The sequence below is a fragment of the Microtus oregoni genome, unplaced genomic scaffold, assembly GCF_018167655.1.
Source record: "Microtus oregoni isolate MIOR12 unplaced genomic scaffold, Mior012 000002F_ref0000024, whole genome shotgun sequence".
NCBI classification, from domain to species: Eukaryota; Metazoa; Chordata; class Mammalia; order Rodentia; family Cricetidae; genus Microtus; species Microtus oregoni.
In genome coordinates, this window is record NW_024543061.1 from 29,486,901 (window position 1) to 29,507,817 (window position 20,917).

General features: G+C 52.3%; 1 protein-coding gene across 1 annotated transcript; it reads left to right on the forward strand.

Moving 5' to 3' along the window:
* The first annotated feature begins 14,403 nt into the window (after positions 1-14,403).
* Positions 14,404-15,096, forward strand: Dnajb8 (DnaJ heat shock protein family (Hsp40) member B8). Its single transcript, XM_041643938.1, has one exon. It carries the CDS (start codon positions 14,404-14,406, stop codon positions 15,094-15,096), a length of 693 nt encoding a protein of 230 aa, XP_041499872.1.
* Positions 15,097-20,917: the final 5,821 nt, after the last annotated feature.

Below are 20,917 nucleotides of genomic sequence, written 5' to 3' on the forward strand. Positions count from 1 at the left end.
GGTGCAGCGGCAAGGGGCCCTAGCCCGGGAAGGCCATTGTACTGACAGGTCAACTACATGCCATGCTGGCGTCCAATTGCTGCAGAGCACCATAACCGGAAGTAACTTATTTTGTGCTAGTACCCGCATAAGAAAAAGAAGCGGCAGTATTTTGTTTTTCTGTTTTTGGCTTGTTTTATTTTGAATTAGTGACACCTAAGTTATTGTTAACTATGTACAACATTTAAATATTGTCTGTAAAAATTGTATGCTACCCTCCTCTTCCTTTAAAGTGAATACTGTTAAAAATAATAAAATACTTTTTGTGAACGCGGCAGCCTGTCGAGTAGGTCCCTGGGCCCTGCACCTCTGTGAATGCCGCAGCCTGTCGCGTGGGTCCCTGGGGTCCCGCACCTCTGTGAATGCTGCAGCCTGTCGCATGGGTCCCTGGGGTCCTGCACCCCTGTGAACGCTGCAGCCTGTCGCGTGGGTCCCTAGGGTCCCTGCACCCCTGTGAACGCTTCAGCCTGTCGCGTGGGTCCCTGGGTCCCTGCATCCAGGTGGGGTTTGAGCTGTAAAGTGGACTTACTTCTGCTGTCTCTTGTCTTTCAGAGAAGGCCCCATTTGGCTAAAACCTCCTGCCTGGGGCCAGGGGAAGATACATGGGGATGGACAAGGCTCTAGCCAGCTTCCTTTTCTGCGAACCCAGCAAGGCGACTGTTTAGGCTTTTCATAACTGCCCTGGCACCTCTCAGGTCCTCCCAAGTGTGGTCAGCTCCGGTTTCTAGGGTATCAAGTTGCCAAATCTGTTCATTGACAAACTTGATCACCCTGTCACTGATTGCTGTCTCTAACCAATGACCCAGGACAGCCACCATTGTCAATATTCCTGATCAATGTATCTGCCACTATGCTCTTAGAGAGTGACCGCTAACCAATCACAAGTATGTTATCATTGCATCTGGTCAGTGGTGTGTCCTGTACACAAAGTTGTCCCTAGCAGTGATCTTGATAATTGTCACTAACCACATGCCTAGAATCTCCCATCAAGGTTTCCCTTGGCCAATGTGGATCCCAGTCACTGGTGTCCTGAGCCACCAACGGTGTCACCAGTGATTTTTCTTGGGGGAGGGTGAGTTGTGGGATCTCTAGTTGCTCAGGCTGGCTTCAAACACCTAAGCACTATGGCGCTTGCCACTTTGCCTCCTGAGAAGTTGCCATGTGGCCACTATGACTAGTTTTGACAATGACTTTGGTCACTTGCCTCTGATCAGCTAACTGTCCTTGTGGCTACCCACTCTTCACTGCCACATCTTCGCTGATGCTGTCCTGACCTCTGGTACTGATGCTCCCAAGGGTTTTCCTATAGTCACTGTGATCTTGTTACCAGTGTCAAAGTCCAATCTCCAAAATCCCTGATACCCCACACTCCTGAATCAGACACTGCAGGCAGCCAGACGTCCAAAGTGCCAGTCCATAGGGTATAGTGAGGTATCTCCAGAGCTTTGGCCATAGCATACTGCCCTGACATGCCACCACTACCCTGTTCTCATCCTTCCCTGGAGCACGGACAGCTGGGTCAGACAAGAGCCAAGCTGAAGCTTGCTTAGGCTGTTGTGCCACCCCCTGGGTGCACTGTGACCCTGGTCCCACATGGACCACCACACGGGTCCCCTGTTAGCTGCAGCCACGGTGAAGACAGGAGCAGCTTTCTGTCTTGTCCCCAGGTTTTGAATACAGGGTTGTGTGTTTATTTGATAAAGAATGGATCTAGGAGTAGATTGCATGCATGTGTGTGAGCATGCGCACACGCGTGTGCGCTATTAACAACCCCCTTTTGCCACATACTGTTACAGGTGTAGGAAGCCACCTTGGTGAGAACAGATAGGAACCACTTCAAAGAAGGGAATGGTCCAGGTATGAGGTGTAATGATATTTCTTGACTCGGGGCAAACTTGGCTAGCCCAAAGTTCAAAATGGACAGTCTCAACCTGTTGGTTTAGACCCCCTTGGAGATTAAACAACCCTTTTACAGGGGTCACATATCAAATATCCTGCATATCAGATATTTACATTATGATTCATAACAGGAGCAAAATTACAGTTATGAAGTAGCAACAAAATAATTTTATGGTTGGAGTCACTACAACATGAGGAACTGTGTTAAAGGGTTACAGCATTAGGAAGGTAAGGTCTAAGACCTGTAATTTAAAGCCCAAGACTCAGGAATCATAGCTCTGGCCTCAAAAACATAAGGATCTATAGCTTAAATGCAGAGTCTAGAGCCTGGACACTCACACCCAAACTGAAATGCTCAGAGCATGGGACCCTCAGACCCAGGGCCACAGAGTCCAGAGCCAGCTTCCTCAAATCCAGAGCCCTCCTGGAGCTCAGAACCTAGAACTGAGAAAGAGAATCCTGAAACGGAGCCTGCGACCAAGATGTCGGACTCCAGACCCTGGCATACGAGGACTGGAATCTGGAACCTGGAACACACACATCCTAGACCTAGAGTTTTCAGACGACCCAAAGGCTAAGATCTAAGCCCACAATGCAGAGTAAGCTTACAAGAGGCCACAGTGCCCTGGCTTATGTCCTTTCTCCTGCTAGCCCAAAGCTTTGGAGCATCCACTCCAGGTACAGTCTCAGGTGCTGAGGGTCAGGCCAGGAGGACACAAGCAGGAGAGTGCCTTCCCTCTGTGGACACTCAATGCCAATGCATTCTGGGGGTATGTGATCCCTTGATGACAGGTTGATTCTTCCTGTATCCTTGCATGTTGAACTTAGGAGCTACCTGGGAGAAGAAGTCATTGGGCCAATGTGAGAGGCTGGTGCTGTGAGCACTGAAGACCGCAGGGCCACAGTCAAGCAAGCTCTGGGGCTGCTGACCCGTTCGTGTTTCCTCTTCCATACAGTGATTAGTCCCTCACATACCCACCACTCAGCCATTACTGGGTAAACAATTAGGATTTTGTGGCAGACCAGGAGCCACAGGCCTTGGGCAGGGTGACCACCGTCTTTATGATCCCATAGGGCCAGGCATCAGTGCAGTCAGGGTGGGGTGGGTCTTTGTTCCATCTGTCTGCACCCAGGTGGGGCTGGCCAACCCAGGCCCTCCCTCCCTTCCTCTTCTGGGACTCTTCCAAGCCTGGCTTCTTACTCTCATTTTCCATGGTGGTAACCAAACCTCTTGTGTGACCTTTAAGGGACTAGCTCTGTCCTTCCCAGTCCCTCCTGCCTCCTGGTGACCTGGTGGAGAGGGAAGAGAATGAGTTTCCCTGATCAATCTAGGGCCTCAGAAGTGGCCACAGCCTCAAGGAGAATTTGGAGAAAAATGCTTGTCATCCACCACAGGATAGGGCAAGCTCACCCGAGGCAGGGAAGATGACCGACACCATGGAGCCATTCCCAAGGTGGGCGGATCCTCAATGAGTTTATGGGGCAAAACAATCTTTTTAAAGACAATAAAAAAAATTCCAAACTTCATCTGGAAAAGCAGGCAAGTCAACAATCGTTCTGAAGCTCAGGAACAAATGGGATGTAGGCTTGGGGGAGGAGGTTGTACAGGTGAAATGTTGTCCAGATTCCACTGCGGGATTGCTCACGCCTCTGCTTCTGCTGGGAGGATAAGCAGGTGCATGGGGACCCAGGTGAGCCTAAACACAAACCATGTCTTACAAAACAGTTTGGGTACAGCTGGTACCCCAAATCTGTGCAAAGATATTCTTGCCAACCAGTGATACTTTGGGCTGAAAATTTGCTCCTGAATCATGAACTAGTTGGGAATAACATCGGATGAGGAGACGCACATGAAAATGCCCAGAGTCTGGCCCATTTCCACCTCTCTCTTAGTGAAGGACGGCTGCTCTCAGAACACCCAAATCCCATCTCCAGTCGGTCTCAAGGTCCTATTTCTACCTGGATCGTGAGGACATTGAATCTTGACAGTACCACACATATGAGATCTTAAAGAAAAACAGTACACATCTTTTTCTTGTGTTTTGCAGTGCTGGGGATGGGACTCAAGTCCTCGTGTGTGCCAGGCAAGCCACACCCCAGCCCTAAAGATTTAATCTTGAGACCAACTATTACAACCCACCCGGCTGGATCACCCAGTTCGGTTCCCTCACAGATAAACTGTCAGCAGGACACTGGACACAAACATAAAGGTTTTCTTCCCCAGGGAGGGGAAGCAGAATAATAAAAATGGGACAGGACTGTCAAAAGTAATGCCCAGAGAGTTGTTCCAAGATACGAACGCTCCACTGCTGTCCAAATACCTTCCACTTTGGGCTCAGAGATTTTTATGACAGTCTTGATAAACCTGAGAGAATGCACATTCAAAAGAAAAGAAAAGGAGGGGGGATGGGGAGTAAAACTGGAGCCATGGTGGCTCAGAAGATAAGAGCACTTGTTGCTGTTGCAGAGGCCCGAGGTTCCATTCCCGGCAATACAACATGGTGGCTCATGGCTGGCTGTAACTCCAGTTCCAGGCTGTCTGATGCCCTCTTCTAGACTTCTCAGGTACTGTAACATGTGAACATATGTGCAGGCAAACACTCACATGTATAAAATAAATATTTTTAAGAAGTAGGGGGATGGTGAGAGTAGACACCCCAAAGGAAAGCAAGCAGGGACACCTGTAAGCAGGGACTCAGGCAGGTGTCTGCTCACCAAAGTCACAGTTGACATTTCACTGTAGCCAAGAAGTGGTGGCCACCCAGGGATTCATCAGAAGGTGAGACAATTAGCTAAGGCTGTCCAACCAATGGTGGCCTCTCTGCTTTCAGAAGTAAAGCAATGCTAACACATACTACTGTATGGACACTATGCTAAGAGAAATAAGCCAGCCATAGGACGTATGGCGACTGCACAAGCCTGAGGTCTCCAAACCCAAGAGTTCACATAGAGACAGAGCAAGCACCTGTCTGGGGAGTCCTGAACCCAGCTGGTAGGGGCGGCTTTGAGGCATTGTGAATGAGCTTCCTGACGGTGAGCTTCAGTCACATGACACCCACTTCTTTACATGTTAACAAAAGGTAATATTTATGTGATGGGAATTTTCCTTCTATCTCCCAAATGTTCCATAATTTGGCTAAATGACTTCAGGGATAGACTATTGTTCAAAATTAATTAGTAATGTTTAAAATGATGTCTGCAGAGTGGGAGACAAGTTTGCAAAATATGTGAAGACCCAGAATACAAAAATGGAATAAAGAATGATCTGGTCAGGTGGTAGTAGCACACACATTCAGTTCCAGCCCTCTGGAGGCAGAGGCAGGAGGATCTCTGTAAGTTCGAGGTCAGCCTGATCTACAGAGTGAATTCCAGGACCACCAGGGCTACACAGAGAGACTGGTCTTAAAATAAAGGAAACAACTCACCCACCTTCAAGAGGGGACAGGAAGAAGGTGCAGAGATGTCACCCCAGAGACAGGCAAGGGCAGCCAGGAAGCAGTTTTACAGGTATTCGGAGATGTCAGTAGCCCCATTAGGGCCACACAGTCCCTGCCCCCCACCCCTGCACCTTAGTGTTGCCTCCCGAGGGTGTACTTGGATGGGCCATGTAGAAACTATCCCCCTGTATGACTGTCTATCCCTGGAAGGGACTGGAACTTGAATTCTGATTCCCTGGCCTTGCTGACTGTGTGGAGGTGCCAGAAAGCATGAACAAGACCCAGTGCTCTGCATACGGCAGGCATGGCCACTGACTATACTGTTCAACTCTGGAGTTGAAGGTCAAACCCTGGCACATTTTGAGGAAGGTATTCTACCATTGATTCCCCAGTTACATCCCAGACATTCACCATTCTCTCTCCTCTCTCTGTCTGTCTCTGTCTCTGTCTCTGTCTCTCTCTCTCTCTCTCTCTCTCTCTCTCTCTCTCTCTCTCTCTCTCATTCATTGATTGATTGAGTAAAGATCTCACTGAATTGTTCAGGCTGACCTGGAAATTTTGATCCCCAGCCTCACAGCCTCCTGAGTGGCTGGGATTACAGGCATGCACCAGCAGGCACAGTTATGATGGTGGTGTTTTTGTTTGTAAAGCGAGTGCAATACACCTGTCATGACGGTGCAATCCCAGCACCAGGTGGATGCCCAGAAGTTCAGGAAAAGTTGCTACAAATGGCTACAAAGCAAGTTTGAAGCCAGTCTGAGACTTTGACAACCTTTCTCAAAGAAACCGACAAGCCACCTGTACATATGCTGCTATTATATCTGCAATGTCTATGTCTTTATGTATGAGTCAAAATGTCATTTCTATAAAGAAGGAAAAATGTTTGTGTTGGCCTTGAGATGTAGCTCTATGGAAGCGTGCTTATGCACCACATGGGAAGCTCTGGGTCCAACCTTCTGTCGGGAAACAGTTTGCTCCAAGATTGAAATACTCCATCCTGCAAGGTAAACAACTCAAAACACATTCAGGATGTCCCTGAAGCCGACCAGATTCACTAGGCCCCTTCCTGCTAGAGTAAGCCATAAAAGCTAAGAGACCCTCTCAAGGGAGCATAGCCAAGCTGCAAGGAAGACTCAGAAACCAGACCAGCTGCCTAGAAGAAACAGAAACCAGCTAACCTGGCTGGAAGAGGTTTAGACAAACGGAGACACCTAGAAAGGACTCTCCAGGCTGCCTGCAGGCTGTGCAGTGTGCTCCAGGTTCCCAGCTTTGTGAACTGTTATCCATGCTGGGGTGAACTTTGGTGAGGCAGCTGTCCTTGAGTCATTTCTACTCCTGTAAGTAACCCTTCACCCATATTCCTGTAAGCAATCCCAATAAAATTCACTGGTTCTCCATGTTGGACTTTGGTGGTATCCGTACTTTGTCGTGGACTCCCTGTCTTAGGTGAATAGATGTGTGTTGCATCTCACTGGGAAAAGCTGTCACACAACACTCGCTGGGAAAAGCATCACACACACACACACACACACACACACACACACACACACACCCCTATAAAAGTAGAAAAAACGCCCAGGAAAGATGCACAGCCAAGCAGAACAGTGGTTCGCTGAAGAGTGACCGGCATCTGGTCTGGAAAGGCCTTTTTACTTTACAAACATGTTAATACTTTGATGTCATTTAAATAACATTTTGTCATTTAAATAACAGAAAATTGTGAGGCTTGGTCCCTCAGCTCTGCCAAATAGACTTCTCTATCACCCTTGGAGCCTCTGTATTGAGAGAGGATGTACCTGACTTCTTTGGAGGCCCTTGGCTTCCCTGAACAGTGTCACTCAGGGTTTGGGAGGTTGGGGTGGGGAGGAATGGACAGACAGACAAGACTTCGTGTCTTTCTCTTCCTTGCTGTACAGCCTTGAACAGGTGACTTAGCCTCTCTGAAATCACACCAGTAAAACAACAGAGACCCTCACAGATCTGCTGTCAGGATACGAGGCAGGTGCAGGGCCTTCTGAGAGGCCATGGGGCTAGAAGCCAGTCTCGGGGCTCCGGGCCAGCACCTTCCTTCCAGGTACTTTTCCTACAGGACTAAAGCCTGACTGTGGGACGCAGTGGGATGGTCGTGGGCATTCCATAAGCATGTCTATATTGTCCCACTCCTGCTACCCACCCCCCAACCTAGATTGGGTTCATTAAGCTGGGGAAACTGAGGCCAATGGGAAAAGGGAGGTAGCTCAATTCTTGGACAGAATGGGATGGTTGTGGTGGGATTGCTCCCTGGAGAGGGTGGAGGGTCCTGCCAGCTGCTGGCCTAGCCCATCTGTCCTTTCCAGGCCCACGCCCAGGACATACTGGGACTCTCCAGGGGATCCTGGGAAAAAATGCTCCTCTTCCCTCATTGTTACCTCCCCTTAGTGTGGTGGGCGGTGCTACTTTGCCCTAAGCAGTAGCTGCAGGCAGTGGAGCAGGCTCTAATTCTGCAGGGATGCTGGTCCAGCCCCACCTTCCCAAGATGGAGAAACAGGGGCCTTACACCCCTCCTGCTCCCACTCCAGCCCAGTCACTTCTCACTCATTCACCCCTACACCTACTCTGCTCCACTCCCTCAGGTAAGATCACTCCAGGACCTTTCTTAACCTTTCATTTAAGCAATTTTTTTCAGATACCGCAAAACATAGATGACATAGTCATTGCAGTTCTTTGTATGCCTCATGGCACTTACCAACTTACAACTGTTCACAGTTTTGCCTCTTGGCTTCTGCTGCCTGGAGCCTGTGTAGCCAGCCAGGTTTCCAGCCATTCCCTGCTGCCCCAGCAGGCTAGCTCCGAGGGCAATCCCCAGCTGGCACTCACTGGAAGCTCCTGCTCTGCTGGGAGAGAATCTGTGAGGTGCTTGCCAGCTCCCTAAGCCCTCCTCACTTCCTCAGCGCAGCCGTGGGATTCCTGTGGCTTCTTCCAGAGAGATACCTGTGTCGCCACCACAGTGAAGTCTCATATAACCAGCAGTGACCTCAACAATGCCACCCACCCTCTTTGCACCCACCCTCCGGTGCTTGGCAGTGGGAGCTGGGAGACTGCAGGCAGCTTAAAGAATCTGACCCCACCCTAGCCACCAGGGTTCCCTTTCCTCCCAGTGGCCAGGGCTTCCTCAGTGTGGGAATCCCGAAGATGGACTTGCATCTTTCTGCATGTTTTCACTTTGGCAAATGTGGGCGATCTCTGCTCACCTGCAGAGGATGTGGCCCAAGATTCCCATGCATCCCAGAAACTGGAGGTAATGTGTTTTTCCTATGATGATGTTCAGTTTACAAGTGAGGCTCAGAAAAAGATTAGCAACAGTGAAAATCAAACCGCCACCATCACCATCCCCTCTCCAGCCATTATTAAATGGGGTGTGTGTATCCGAACATAAGCAAGGCCCTGATGGCAGTCACGTGACTGACAGGTGGATAGCACATACACTGTGGATGCACCGGATGAAGGATGCCTTACGTCCTGCATAGAATGGGGGCAGGGGCTGACGATATCAAACTATGGGAATGGTGCATAGTTTAAATCCTGTGGATTGTTTATTTCTGGAATTTTCCATTTAATATTTTCCAACCAAAACATCAGATAAGGGGGAGGGTTGTGATTGTAACATCACATACTAAAAAAACTTTTTTTGCTTTCTATCACCTTTGAGATATTTATTCACATTAATATGTAAAATTCTGGTTTATTCATTTTTATTGATATAATAGTTTGCAGCATGTGATATGTCTGCTCATTTTCCTTAAGATGCTTAAGTGAGTGGGCTGAAGAGAGGGTGCAGTGGTTAAGAGCACTGGCTGCTCATGCAGAGGACCCATGTTTGATTTCCAGCACCTACGTGGTGGATCAAACCATCTGTAATTCCAGTTCCAGGTACTATACACGTGGTGCACAGACATACACACAAGCATAATAGCCCATACACATACATAACATCAATTAATCAATTCTTAGAAAGGGCTTACGTGATCTCTTCTACTTACTGCTCTATACCAGGCACAAGGAGTGCCAATGTCTCCACACCCCATGCCAAAGTTCCTCTGGGGTGAAAGTCTAGAGGTTTACAGAGACAAGGGTGAGTCTGTAAATTCAAGATTTGGACATTCAAGATTTTCCCACCTGGTCTTTTTGTTTCATAATAAGTAGCAGGGAACGGTGACACCAGATTCCCCGGTTCCGCTGACACTTGGTAATGTTCCCATGTTACAGATTTGCTACTTGGTGGGTATCACACTCAGTACCATTGTTGCAGAGAATCCTCCTGGGACCACCAAGAGATGCATCCTCCTGCTGCTCCAGTTCCTTCCAAGGCCTCCTGTCTCAGTACACTCTCCAAGCCTGGATCTGGCCCTGAGCCCCGCTCTGTCTCCCCAGGCACCAGTTCTGGCCCCTCTGCTGAATCTACTCACATTCCAGTCTTCGCTTCACTGAGACACAAGCCTCCCCAGGTCCCGTGTGTGGTTAAACTGTCCACAGTGAAGACAGTGTTGTACGGCACAGACAGACAGTGTAGAACTGTGTTTAACAGCCCCTGACATTGGGGTCAGTCACTGCGTGGCCACCTGGAACAGAGATGCCAGCAGCAGCCCTCCCCAGTTACTGTCAAACATCCCTGGGAGAAGAGCTATCCCCGTTTTACAGGTGAAATGAGGAAACTGAATCACAGCAGTTAAGTGACTTCCCCAAGAACACAAAGCTAGGAAGTGACAGAGCTGGGATTCGAACCGAGGTCATCCCTCAGTCTCTCTGCCCAGCCTTTCATCTATCCCTGTAGCTGCCTTCCATCCAGTCTCATCACTCACCTGTCACTGTCAGTCCAGCAGCCCATCCATCCACTCCTGTCACCCATCCGTCCTGAAGGAAATGGAGTTGGCCACCTCAGGCCCTGAGAGAAGAGGAGGCCCCGCAGCTGCCCATCTGCTGGGGTGGATGGGTGGGTGGGCTGCCCCCCTGGGCAGGGTGCAGAGGCTGGAGGGAATTAGGCAAGTTCCTGCCAGGACCATCTAATTAGGAATTCTGGCGATAAGCAGATAGCATCGGGGTGATTAGAATCCTTTTAAAAAGCCACTCCATTAATTAGAGAGACAGAGGGGCCTCTGGCTGCCTAATCAGCCTCCATCAGCTTGCCTAGGGAGGGCTTTCCAGGGCTGCTGTGTGACCTTGGGTGTGCCCTGCCCTCTCTGGGCCTGCTTCTGTAATGAGCTGAGCTCTGCTTAGATCCCCGAATCATCGGAGGTCCTTTCTCTCCCCACAGTCCTTTCTGATAGGATGGACTCGAGGCATCAGATGCTGCCTTGCCCCCAGAGGGGGAGGCGGAGAGATCTCACCATCCCACTAGAGGATGAGGACAGAAATGTATAGAACGGAAGTGACCTAACACCGTTGTGGGTCAGGAGCACGGGGCTGGCTAACGTTCTTACCCATTCACCATATTCTGCCCTCACAGCCATACTCCTCCACTCGGACCCCACGCACGGCAGGCGTTCGGCACCTCACAGTAGATAGTTTTTAGAACTCTGTAGAAGAGGAATTCACCTCGGCATGCCGCCACCCAGTGGCTGTCCAGTTCTATATCTTCTCCCAGGCCCGCCTAGGGGGTCTCCATTGTCAAGGTTCCTTGGGCACTGAGAGGCCCCAGATATGCTGACGCCCTAAGTCATTGCCAGTGTCCTCTATCCTGAGCCTCAGCAGGGCTGGGCTTCCATGCTGTCTCATGTGGAGGAGGAGGGCAAGGGGGCTGACCTAGTTAGGAGAAGCTGGAGGTTCCTCCTGGGAGAGGGATAGGGACAGGACCAGATATGCCAGCAAGACAGGAGAGGTGCTTGGCTGGGACCAGAGGGGATGGCAGGATTTCAGGACACATCATCACCCCGAATCCCTTGAATTCAACACTGTAAGCACACCACGGCCCTGATGACATCATTATAAGAGCCTCAGAAACACCAACAACCTACCTGGGTATCAGCATCACCATAAACACTTGTCATGCCTGCCTTCTCAGTTACAGTGGGCATCAGTGACACCCTTTGATGCTGTCATGCCACCACTGTCTCTTCCTCCATCAGTGTCACTGTTGCTATGACTACCCTCTGACATCATCGCCATCTCCATCTCATCACCATCACTGCCTTCCCCATGTTTGCCACCTTCACCAATCACCACTGCACTGCCTCCACCATTTCAGCCGAGATTCACCACCATCACCTCCTCCATCACCATCGCCTCCTCCACCACCATCACCTCCTTCATCACCATCACCTCCTCCACCACCATCACCTCCTCCATCACCATCACCTCCACCATCACCATCACCTCCTCCATCATCACTGTAATCAGCAGAATTACTTTCTCCATCACCACCACTGCTACCTCCTCCACCACCATCACCTCCTCCATCACCATCACCTCCTCCATCACCATCACCTCCTCCATCATCACTGTAATCAGCAGAATTACTTTCTCCATCACCCCCACTGCTACCACCTCCATCACCATCACTATCGTCACATTTCCCATCTCCACCATCGTCACTGCCGTTGCCATCGCCACCACCAGCATCACCACCTCCGTGATCCTCTTCACCTCCACCTCTACGATCATGACCACCACTCCCTCCTCCTCACACCATTGCTATCCTTTACCGCCACCTTCATCATCACCTTCATCACCACCTCCTCCATCACCACGACACCACCTCTGCCATCACTTCCTCCTTACTGTCACCCGTCATCCTGTGCCACCGAGAGCTTGGTATTGGGTCTCTTCCTCCTCCCTTTTCCCCAGCATTGCCTTGGACTTGCATAGTCATCCAGGAGGAGGGCCTTTCCCACCCAGCAGACACCAGCCTTCACCAGGAGGTGGGTGAGGCCTGCCATCACACGCCAACAGAGGATTGCAGCAACTCCTGGTGCCTGGCACCCCGCGCCCTCTGCCACACACTTGGCAAAATTAGGTCAGAACAGCGTCTCTTCAGGGGCCCCACAGAGGAGCCCCAGCAGCCCCGACAGGGTGGGCAGGTAAGGAAAGCGCCTGTTGAGTGTGACGCTGCACCTTGGCAAGCTGAGCCACACACACACACACACACACACACACACACACACACACACACACCTCCACTCCTGTCACCTTCATAGGAGGATCACAGTCACCACCACCATCCTCTGCCACTGTTAGCAGCTCCATCACTACCTCTCGCGCCTCCCATCATCTCTATCACTAACGTGGCTATTCCCATCACTACCACGATGGAGGGGTGAGGCTGCCTTTGCCTGAAGCCACCAGCAGCAGCCTGGGGTAGTGAGTGAGGACTGGTGCGGAGCATGGAGCCCGTCCTGCTCTTACTAAGATGACTGTGCGCAATGGTGACTGTTACCTCAAGTGTCTCCAGAATCTGCTGTCCTTCCTGGCCTGTGGGTCTCAAGAGAACTGCTAGGTCCCCCGCAAGGTGTCAGGAACTGAGAGCCCAGGAGCCCTGGAAGATGAAAGAATGAGTCAGGATAATGGAGACGAAGGCTTGAAGGTGCAGAGGAAGAAGGGAGGAGGAGGAGGGAGGAAGGAGGCGGAGGGAGAATGCCACTATAGTGGTCTTGGAAGCCCAGTTTCTTATTGACACTCTGAGTTGTTGAGTCTGCTGCTTTCATCTGCTGCACAGGATGAGGATGGGAACAGGGAGAAGTCAATGCTGCTACTGCAAACAAGATCTGGTAGCGGGGCACAAGCTGAGGATCACAAACCTGGAGACTTTCCAGGCTGCTGTGACCCCCGAGACCTCTTCTCCGTTAGCATCCTGCTGTGCACCTCGGTCTGTCCCCTCCTTAACACCACCTACTCCAAAGATGTTCTCCAGGTCTAAGATGAGCTTGCCTCTACATTTTTCTTCCATGTATGGGACTACATTTGGTTTCCAGGGATCAGAGGTGGCTTGTTGTTGGGGGCTCCTGCCCTGTCTTCCTTCACCCGTACTTTGTATTAATCACCTTTTTATCTTCTTGTTTTTTTTTTTTTTTTTTTTTTTTGTTGAGACAGGGTTTCTCTGTAGCTTTGGAGCCTGTCTGGAACTCGCTCTGTAGACCAGGCTGGGCTCGAACTTACAGAGATCCACCTGTCTCTGCCTCCCAAGTGCTGGGATTAAAGGCGTGCGCCATCACTGAACAGCTATTAATCACCTTTTATACCTGAGTTAAACAGAATGGACCTTCTCCTTGCTGGCCACCATGGCCCAGATGGCCCTAGTTCCAGTTTCCTTCTCCCTCACAGGTTTGCTGTGTGACCCTGAGCTGTTGCGATGTCTCTGAGCCTCATACATTAAACAAATCTTTGCTGATCGCGCACTATGGGCTGGATCTGTCCCAGTTGCTTACGAACATGCCTGCCTTCCTGATGTCTGTGAGAATCTAGAAATAACAGGCCACAAATATGATAGATGACCACCGCTATCTAACCCAAGGGGCTTGGGGCCTCTTCAGCCCTTCACAGCAACGCAGAGTCGGCTCGGAGGCCAGACCCCAGGAAGTCCTTGCTCCTCTCATTGACCACTGCTACCTAACTCTGGTGTCACTGACCCAGTCCCACAGCTGACCCTGCCTTTCCTCGTTGGCTCCCAGGAATCCCAGTAAATCCCCTCTACATAGCCAAACTCACAGTCCAGGTCTTCCACAGAGATCAGCCTCCCCCACGGCCCTATGATGTGTAGAACTTGGCTGAGGGGGTGGGGGAACTTGCTACTCAGTGCTTATGTCACAAAGGGCCCTGGCCCCAGCTTGGAAGGGGCCACCTGGGCCTAGCCCAGAGCGGCACTGTCCCTACCCCCCACCCCCACCCCTCTCAGTGGAGGCTCCACCTGTCCCTGAGAAGTAGGAGGATGGAAAGTTAAACTCTCGCCACCCAGAGCCAGCAGATTCCGGCAAGTCCCCCACCCAAGGGAGGACCCCAACCACTTGCCCCAGCCCTCCTCAGCCCTCGTCAATTCGATCCGGTCCCCTCCACCCTTGCCATGGCCAACTACTATGAGGTGTTAGGGGTAAAGTCCAGTGCCTCCCCTGAGGACATCAAGAAGGCATATCGGAAGCTGGCTCTGCGTTGGCACCCCGACAAAAACCCCGACAACAAGGAGGAGGCTGAGAAGAAGTTCAAGCAGGTGTCTGAGGCCTATGAGGTCTTGTCGGACTCTAAGAAGCGTTCTGTGTATGACCGGGCAGGCTGTGACAGCTGGAGGGCTGGTGGTGGTGGCAATGTCCCTCATGGCAGTCCCTTTGGCGCTGGCTATCCCTTCCGCAATCCGGAGGATATCTTCCGCGAGTTCTTTGGGGGAATGGACCCTTTCTCCTTTGATTTCTGGGACACCCCATTCAGTGACCGTGGCCGGCCCCATGGTTTTCGTGGGGCCTTCTCTTCGGGCTTCGGTGAGTTCCCGGCGTTCATGGAGGCCTTCTCGTCCTTTGATACCCTGGGCCGTGGTGGGGGCAGCCGTGCCACCTTCTCGTCCACTTCCATCGGTGGCTCCAGTTCAGGCAACTCAGGGTTCAAGTCAGTGATGTCATCCACGGAGATCGTAAATGGCCGCAAGGTGACCACCAAGCGCATTGTTGAGAATGGCCAGGAACGTGTGGAGGTGGAAGAGGATGGAAAGCTCCGGTCAGTAACCGTCAATGGCAAGGAGAAGCTCATGCGGGTGGACATCAAGTGAGAGCCACCCATCCTGTCCCTGGGCCAGTCACCATCGTAAGGGACCACAGTAGTTGCAAGCTAGTGGTTAATAAATGTTCCAAGTGAACTCATGTAGATACGTCTCCCATCCTCAGCAGTGGGGGTGTGTCGCTGTAGGCCCACGGTGTGGCTGCCCCAACTCCACAGACATACTCAGGAGCTGTGGCCTCCATGCCCAGCACCAGCTGATTCCCACAGCAAGCCTAGGACCGGGTCTTTAGGTGGTGGTTAATCTCTCTCATCTGCCCATCCTGTCACCCTCAGGTCCTACCTTCTCTGCCCTTCTCATGTTCCTTCTCCAGGATGACCGCCATCCTCAGTCTCTCCTGCCCAACTCCCATGTTTTCTCACCCACTAATGGAATAGCAGCCATCCTTTCTTTCCTACACCGCTTTCAACCTTCCCACCTCTTCTGTTCTGATCATAAAGTCCTCTGCCTCGTCCCCACCATAGAGCCCTTGAGGTCTAACCTCAACTCCCTCCCCAGCCTCAGCACCCCCATCCTCTCCCTGGGACCTCCCATCATGCTTCTCTCTGCATGATGATGCATCCAGGGCCTTTGAATGGGCAGCAGGTGAGATCCCTGTTCCTACCACGAGTATAGTATGCTCTTGTTTGGTGCCAGGAACCACTGGGTCGGCTGGGGGCAGCAACGTCACAAGCTGAGAGGGGCAGGGAGAGTTTGGGTCAGGTCTCCTGGGAGGACCTTCTGAGGTGCTGACAGCTCAGAAAGAGCATTCTGGGTTGTGGGACCAGCACGTGAAAAGGGCCTGGGGCAGGACCAAGTGACCCTATAGGACGAACAAGAAGAGACAAGCAAAGTGAATGTAAGTCACTTTGTGGAACACCCCCAATTTTCACATGGTTCTCAGCTCCATATTGTGGAAGAGGGAACTGAGGTAAAGGGAAGGTTACGTGACTGGCAGGCAGCTGAGTCAGCGTTCCATCCTGGGTCCTGGAACGAAGGGACCAACCTTTAAACAATGCCCATAATGGCTATTCCTGCAGTGAGCACAGCAGCAAGTGTGGCTGGGGGCCGTGACAACTCCAGGGTTCACACTGGCTAGTGACAGGGTAACTCTCAGGTAAGGGGCAGATCCTGTGGTCGCTGAGTGGGTTGATGAGATGAGCAGACGCTGCTCTTACAGAAACTCCAGCTTCGGAAGAGGTCCAGCCTGTGGTGAGGAGAGGATGGAGGTGACATACAAGGTTGCAGGGCACAGCAGGTCAGAGGGACGGTGGCAGGAGGGCAGGAGGCCTTGAGGGAACTTGGCTGACTGAGGGAACCAGGGAAGAACTTGTCCCCATTTCCCCACACAACACTAGAAAGAGAACCACTTGGGGAGGAGTGCAGGCTGCTGAGAGATGGGCCCAGGAATCTTCTTCCTGTTCTAGGAAGTTAGGTATCACCCCAAGCTTGCCAGGGCCAGCCAAGTGCTGCAAGTGTGATGGCCAGAAGCTGTTGGCCCTGAGGCCTGGCCTGGGCCCTAGTTCCCTGGAATATGCCTCAGGGGTCTTCAGCCAGCCGGCAGCTGGAAGCAGCTAACCACGTTACTGGTGGGGCAAAGGAGCTGGGGTACACAGAAGGCAGAGCCTGAGCTCCCAGCCCTGCTTGGGGACAGACTTTATCAAAGTCCCCATGGCACTCACCACCCGACCTCTGCCCCTGTTGACCTGCTAATGTCCCTGACGACTGACCAGCTAGGGCCACCTCAAGTGGGCCTGCTTAGGTCAGACAGCTGCTGGACAAATCCAATTAGAGCCGAGCAGCCCCAAACAGTCACACACTCCAGTTAGGTGCCCAGAGGAAGTCTGAGAGCTTGCCAGACTCGGGGATTCCAGTATCCCAAGAATCCTGGTGCCAGGGACCACCGGCTGCCCCCTTCCTGAGTCTCCTCCTGTGTCTCCTCTCCCTCCAGCACAGATAAGATGTGGCATTCCCAACCCTCCCCAGGGCTGCCTCAGGTCCTCAGCCCAGGGTCCCATAAGCAACATCTTTGCCCATTTTGAAAATGAAAGCTCTGAGGCCCTGCAGGCTGTGGAATCTGCTCCCCTGGAGAGGGAAGCTCCAGAGAAGAGACCAGAATCTTAAACTGGTTCAGGCCCCTTCATTCTCCCCATGATATTGCTCAGCCTCTCATCCTCCTTTCTGCTGGGTGACAATTCCTGAGAGCCATGGCCAGTGTCCATTCTGTTTCTTCCATGGGAATACCATTTCGAGGTGTAGCAAAGTGGGAAGTAAGGCCTGCTGGTTTCTCTCCGGCTCACTAAATTCCTCCCGAAAAGCCCACTCTCTGTCGTCTCCCGGGAGTCATCAACAAGCCTCCCTGGGCAGGGCATCCTGCCCAAGATAAATCTATCCTGGAGCCCTGCTGAGTCTACAGTGGGGACTAGCTGCCCATGCCCCCACTTGTGTCTTACCTTTCAGGGGCTTACTGGAGACCTGCCAACCACAGATCCTGCCAGCCTCGCCCTGTGGTACATCAGGATCTGGGGACGGTGTATAACTTTACCCTGTTGTCCCCAGCTACTTCCCATCCTTCCTATCTACCTGGACGTCCCATTCTTTCCCCTGTCTCTATTTGTTTATTCTCACTCCATAGCCAGTGGAGTTTGTAAAGTCCAAAAAGCAAAAATCAGGAGCATTTTGAGACGTTCCCTGGCATTAGCCATCATTCCTCACGGTCCCTGGGAGGCCACAAGTCACCTGCCCCATAGACTCCAGCTTCCCTTTGCTCTGCTCCAGCCTTGCCAGCATCGTCACTGCCTGCACCAGCACAGTCCTGCCTCAGGGCACTTGCACAGGCTGCACCTGTGGCCCAGCCTCCTTCCTCCCCAGGTGTCTTGCAGCCCTGCCTCAACCCTCTGCCCGCTCCCCTTCCCAGTTTCTATACAGTGTACCCTCTTTGGACTCTTGACTCCAATTCACCCATCCAGCTTTTCCAGTCTCAAAGGCCCTTTCAGGCTCTCTCTGCTCTCCACTCCCAAACTGCTGCATCCTGCAGGGGCCCTAATTGTCCAAAAGGGCCTGACCGTGCTGGGGAGAATGCAGACACCGCTCTGGTACCATAGAGCATGTTACCTGCCGGATAGCGTGGCCTCGACAGTAAGGCCCGTGATCTACGGCCTCTGCTCTGGGGAGCTCTCTCTGTGCCCAAGGCCTGACTAGGGAGGCTTTCAGAGGGGCTAAGGGTCCATGTGGGCTGAAGGGCATCGGGCCTGCCCATTGTTCCCAAGCTTTCCACTGGCCTAAGACATAAATATGATCAGCCTGTTTTATAGATGGAGAGACTGAGGTTCCTAAGGCAAAAGACCAGGCCAATGTCACCTGACCACACTGCAAGCTGGTCTGCCCCCCTGGTCCCCTCCTCTGAGCAGGCGGGGTGGGTGGGGCACAGGCAGCCTCCCCTCCCTCTGGCCCTTGATGTTATCACAGCTGATTTAATTTCAAAGACGGATTGAGCCATGGTGGGAGGGAGAGCCACTATCACAGGGCCATCTGCCCTGTTGTCATGGGGATGGGCTCCCTGGATTGTGCGGGACCCAGATAAGGGAGTGGGCTGAGGGGGTGTGGGTGGTGGGACTGCAGAATGACTGAGATCAGAGAAAGTCGGAGAGGAGAGGGAGATGGAGGGAGGCATAGGGATAGGAGGGACCCTGCAGAAGAGAGGGCTGAACAGGATTCAAGTAAGGGCTATGGTTGCCACACAGGTGACTGTGGACCAACATGCTCCTTCACCCACATCCAGGCCCCATAGCCTGACTAGGAAGTCAGTCTGCCACGGACCCAAAGGTGCTCCTGCTAGTCCTGAACTCCTCTCTGTCCCTGGGGCAGGGTGATAGGCAGTGTCAGACCCCCCCCCCCCCTCCAGTCAGCCTGTGCGCTGTACAGGTTGACACACCCCTGGCAGCTCAGCTCAGCCAGACCAGATGCCTCCCTCCAGAAGTTTCTACTGCACCATCAACCATTGCCACAGTGATAGAGACTGTACCTTGCCAGCGGTGGGGCGGTGCGGAGTGCCCAGTGGTGGGGCAGGGACAGTGCAGAGTGCCCTGTGTTGGGGCAGGGACAGTGCGGAGTGCCCAGCGGTGGGGCGGTGCGGAGTGCCCCGTGGTGGGGCGGTGCGGAGTGCCCCGTGGTGGGGCGGTGCGGAGTGCCCCGTGGTGAGGCGGTGCGGAGTGCCCTGTGGTACGAGCCCGCCACCATTCAACCTCAAGCGTCTCTCGCAGCCACCCTGCAGGGTGGGACTGTCAGGCAGTTCCCAGAACTCAAGCAGCCATGGCCTTCACCTCTTAGGGCAGTGCAAGGGGAGATGCTAGAAGGAGGACCGAAGTCTTGCCTCTGCTCTGCCCTCAACTGAAGATCTAGAACATTCCACTATAATGTACGCCTTTTCTTCATGTGAGCTGGACTGGGGCAGTTCCATCTCAGCAATTCCAGGGCATCCTTTCCGCTCTCCGTGGCAGCCTCCAGCTCACGTAGGGCCACCTCTTTCTCCCCTCTCTGTTATCTTAATTGTGGAAAAGTCCATGCAGCGTAAAATTCACCACTTCAACCACAAGGTGCAGGGTAGTGGCTTGAAACCCAACAAGGATCCTGTTGCTGTTCCCATCACCCACCTCCAGAGCTGCTCCATCCTCTGAAACCGATACTGTCTCCACTAGACACCAATCTGTCCCCTCCCGACTCCTGGCACCCACCATCCCACATCCTGTCTGGACTTGGATCTGGCGGCTGGGTGGAAACCATGCCCATTGTTTAGTTACCAGGAGGGTTGGCCTCACCCTCTCTCCTTTCCAATCATGGGCCATAGAGGATCATAAGTTTCAGTGTCCAGGGAATACTGACCCCTCCCCAGGCTGGGCAGAGTTGGAACCAGTCTCCATTAATGGTGGGGTGGTGTCACAGCCCCTCCCGTGTTTGGTGGTTCCTGAAGCTAAAGCCATGGTGAGACTGGAATGTCCCAGCTCATACCCCTGGCAAGATCAAAGCGTACAGAAGAGTGTAAACTAGAACAGCCACAGTATGCACCCCTAAACTACAACAACCGCAGTGTGCACCCCCACACACTGCACCAGAGCTGCGCTGAGCACAGCTGGCTAATGGATGCAAGACTCATGCACATCTGTAGCTTGCTTTTCTCTTACATTTTGTTTTTTGGTTAAAAAAAAATCTTTTGAGATAACATCTTGCTATGTTGCCGGTGCTGTCCTGAGCTCCTGGCTCAAGTGGTCCCCTTACCTCAGTCAGCTTCCCAAGGGGCTGGGATGATAAGGACAACCATGAGATAGCCCTGATCTGGAGGGGGCTGGATCCCCAGCTTAAGAGACTATGGGACCAGGCTGGACTGTTTGCCTTCCATTGCTTCTGGACAAAAATGACAAACTTAGTGCTTATAGCAACGCAAGTTTATCCTGTCTCTGTCCACAGTGGTGTTGTCAGCCTGGCTCTCCCGGGGTCTAGAGGTCTGTCCTAGCCTCCTTCCATTTCGAAGTTAGCAGCCAGCATCCTTGGGTCTTTGTGACTCTTGTCCCTCTCTGTCTTCCTCTCACAAGGCCCTGGGGATGACACTTGGGTCACCCAAAGCCATCTCCCAACCTGAGTCCTTACTTCAGCCTCCTCTTGAGACTTGGTCCATCCTGTGGAGGACCAGGGCAGGGATATCTTTGTGGATAATATGATTCACCTCCTCTCCTCACAGGACCACACAGAAGGGCTGGTGGAGTGACTGGTTCACCACCAACTTCTCCAATGGTTCTAAGACCAGGGGACCCATTTTCCAGGTGACACAGAGAGGGCA

Excerpts from the sequence above, each read along its gene's own strand:
- Dnajb8 (XM_041643938.1), top strand. The coding sequence starts at position 14,404 with ATGGCCAACTACTATGAGGTGTTAGGGGTAAAGTCCAGTGCCTCCCCT.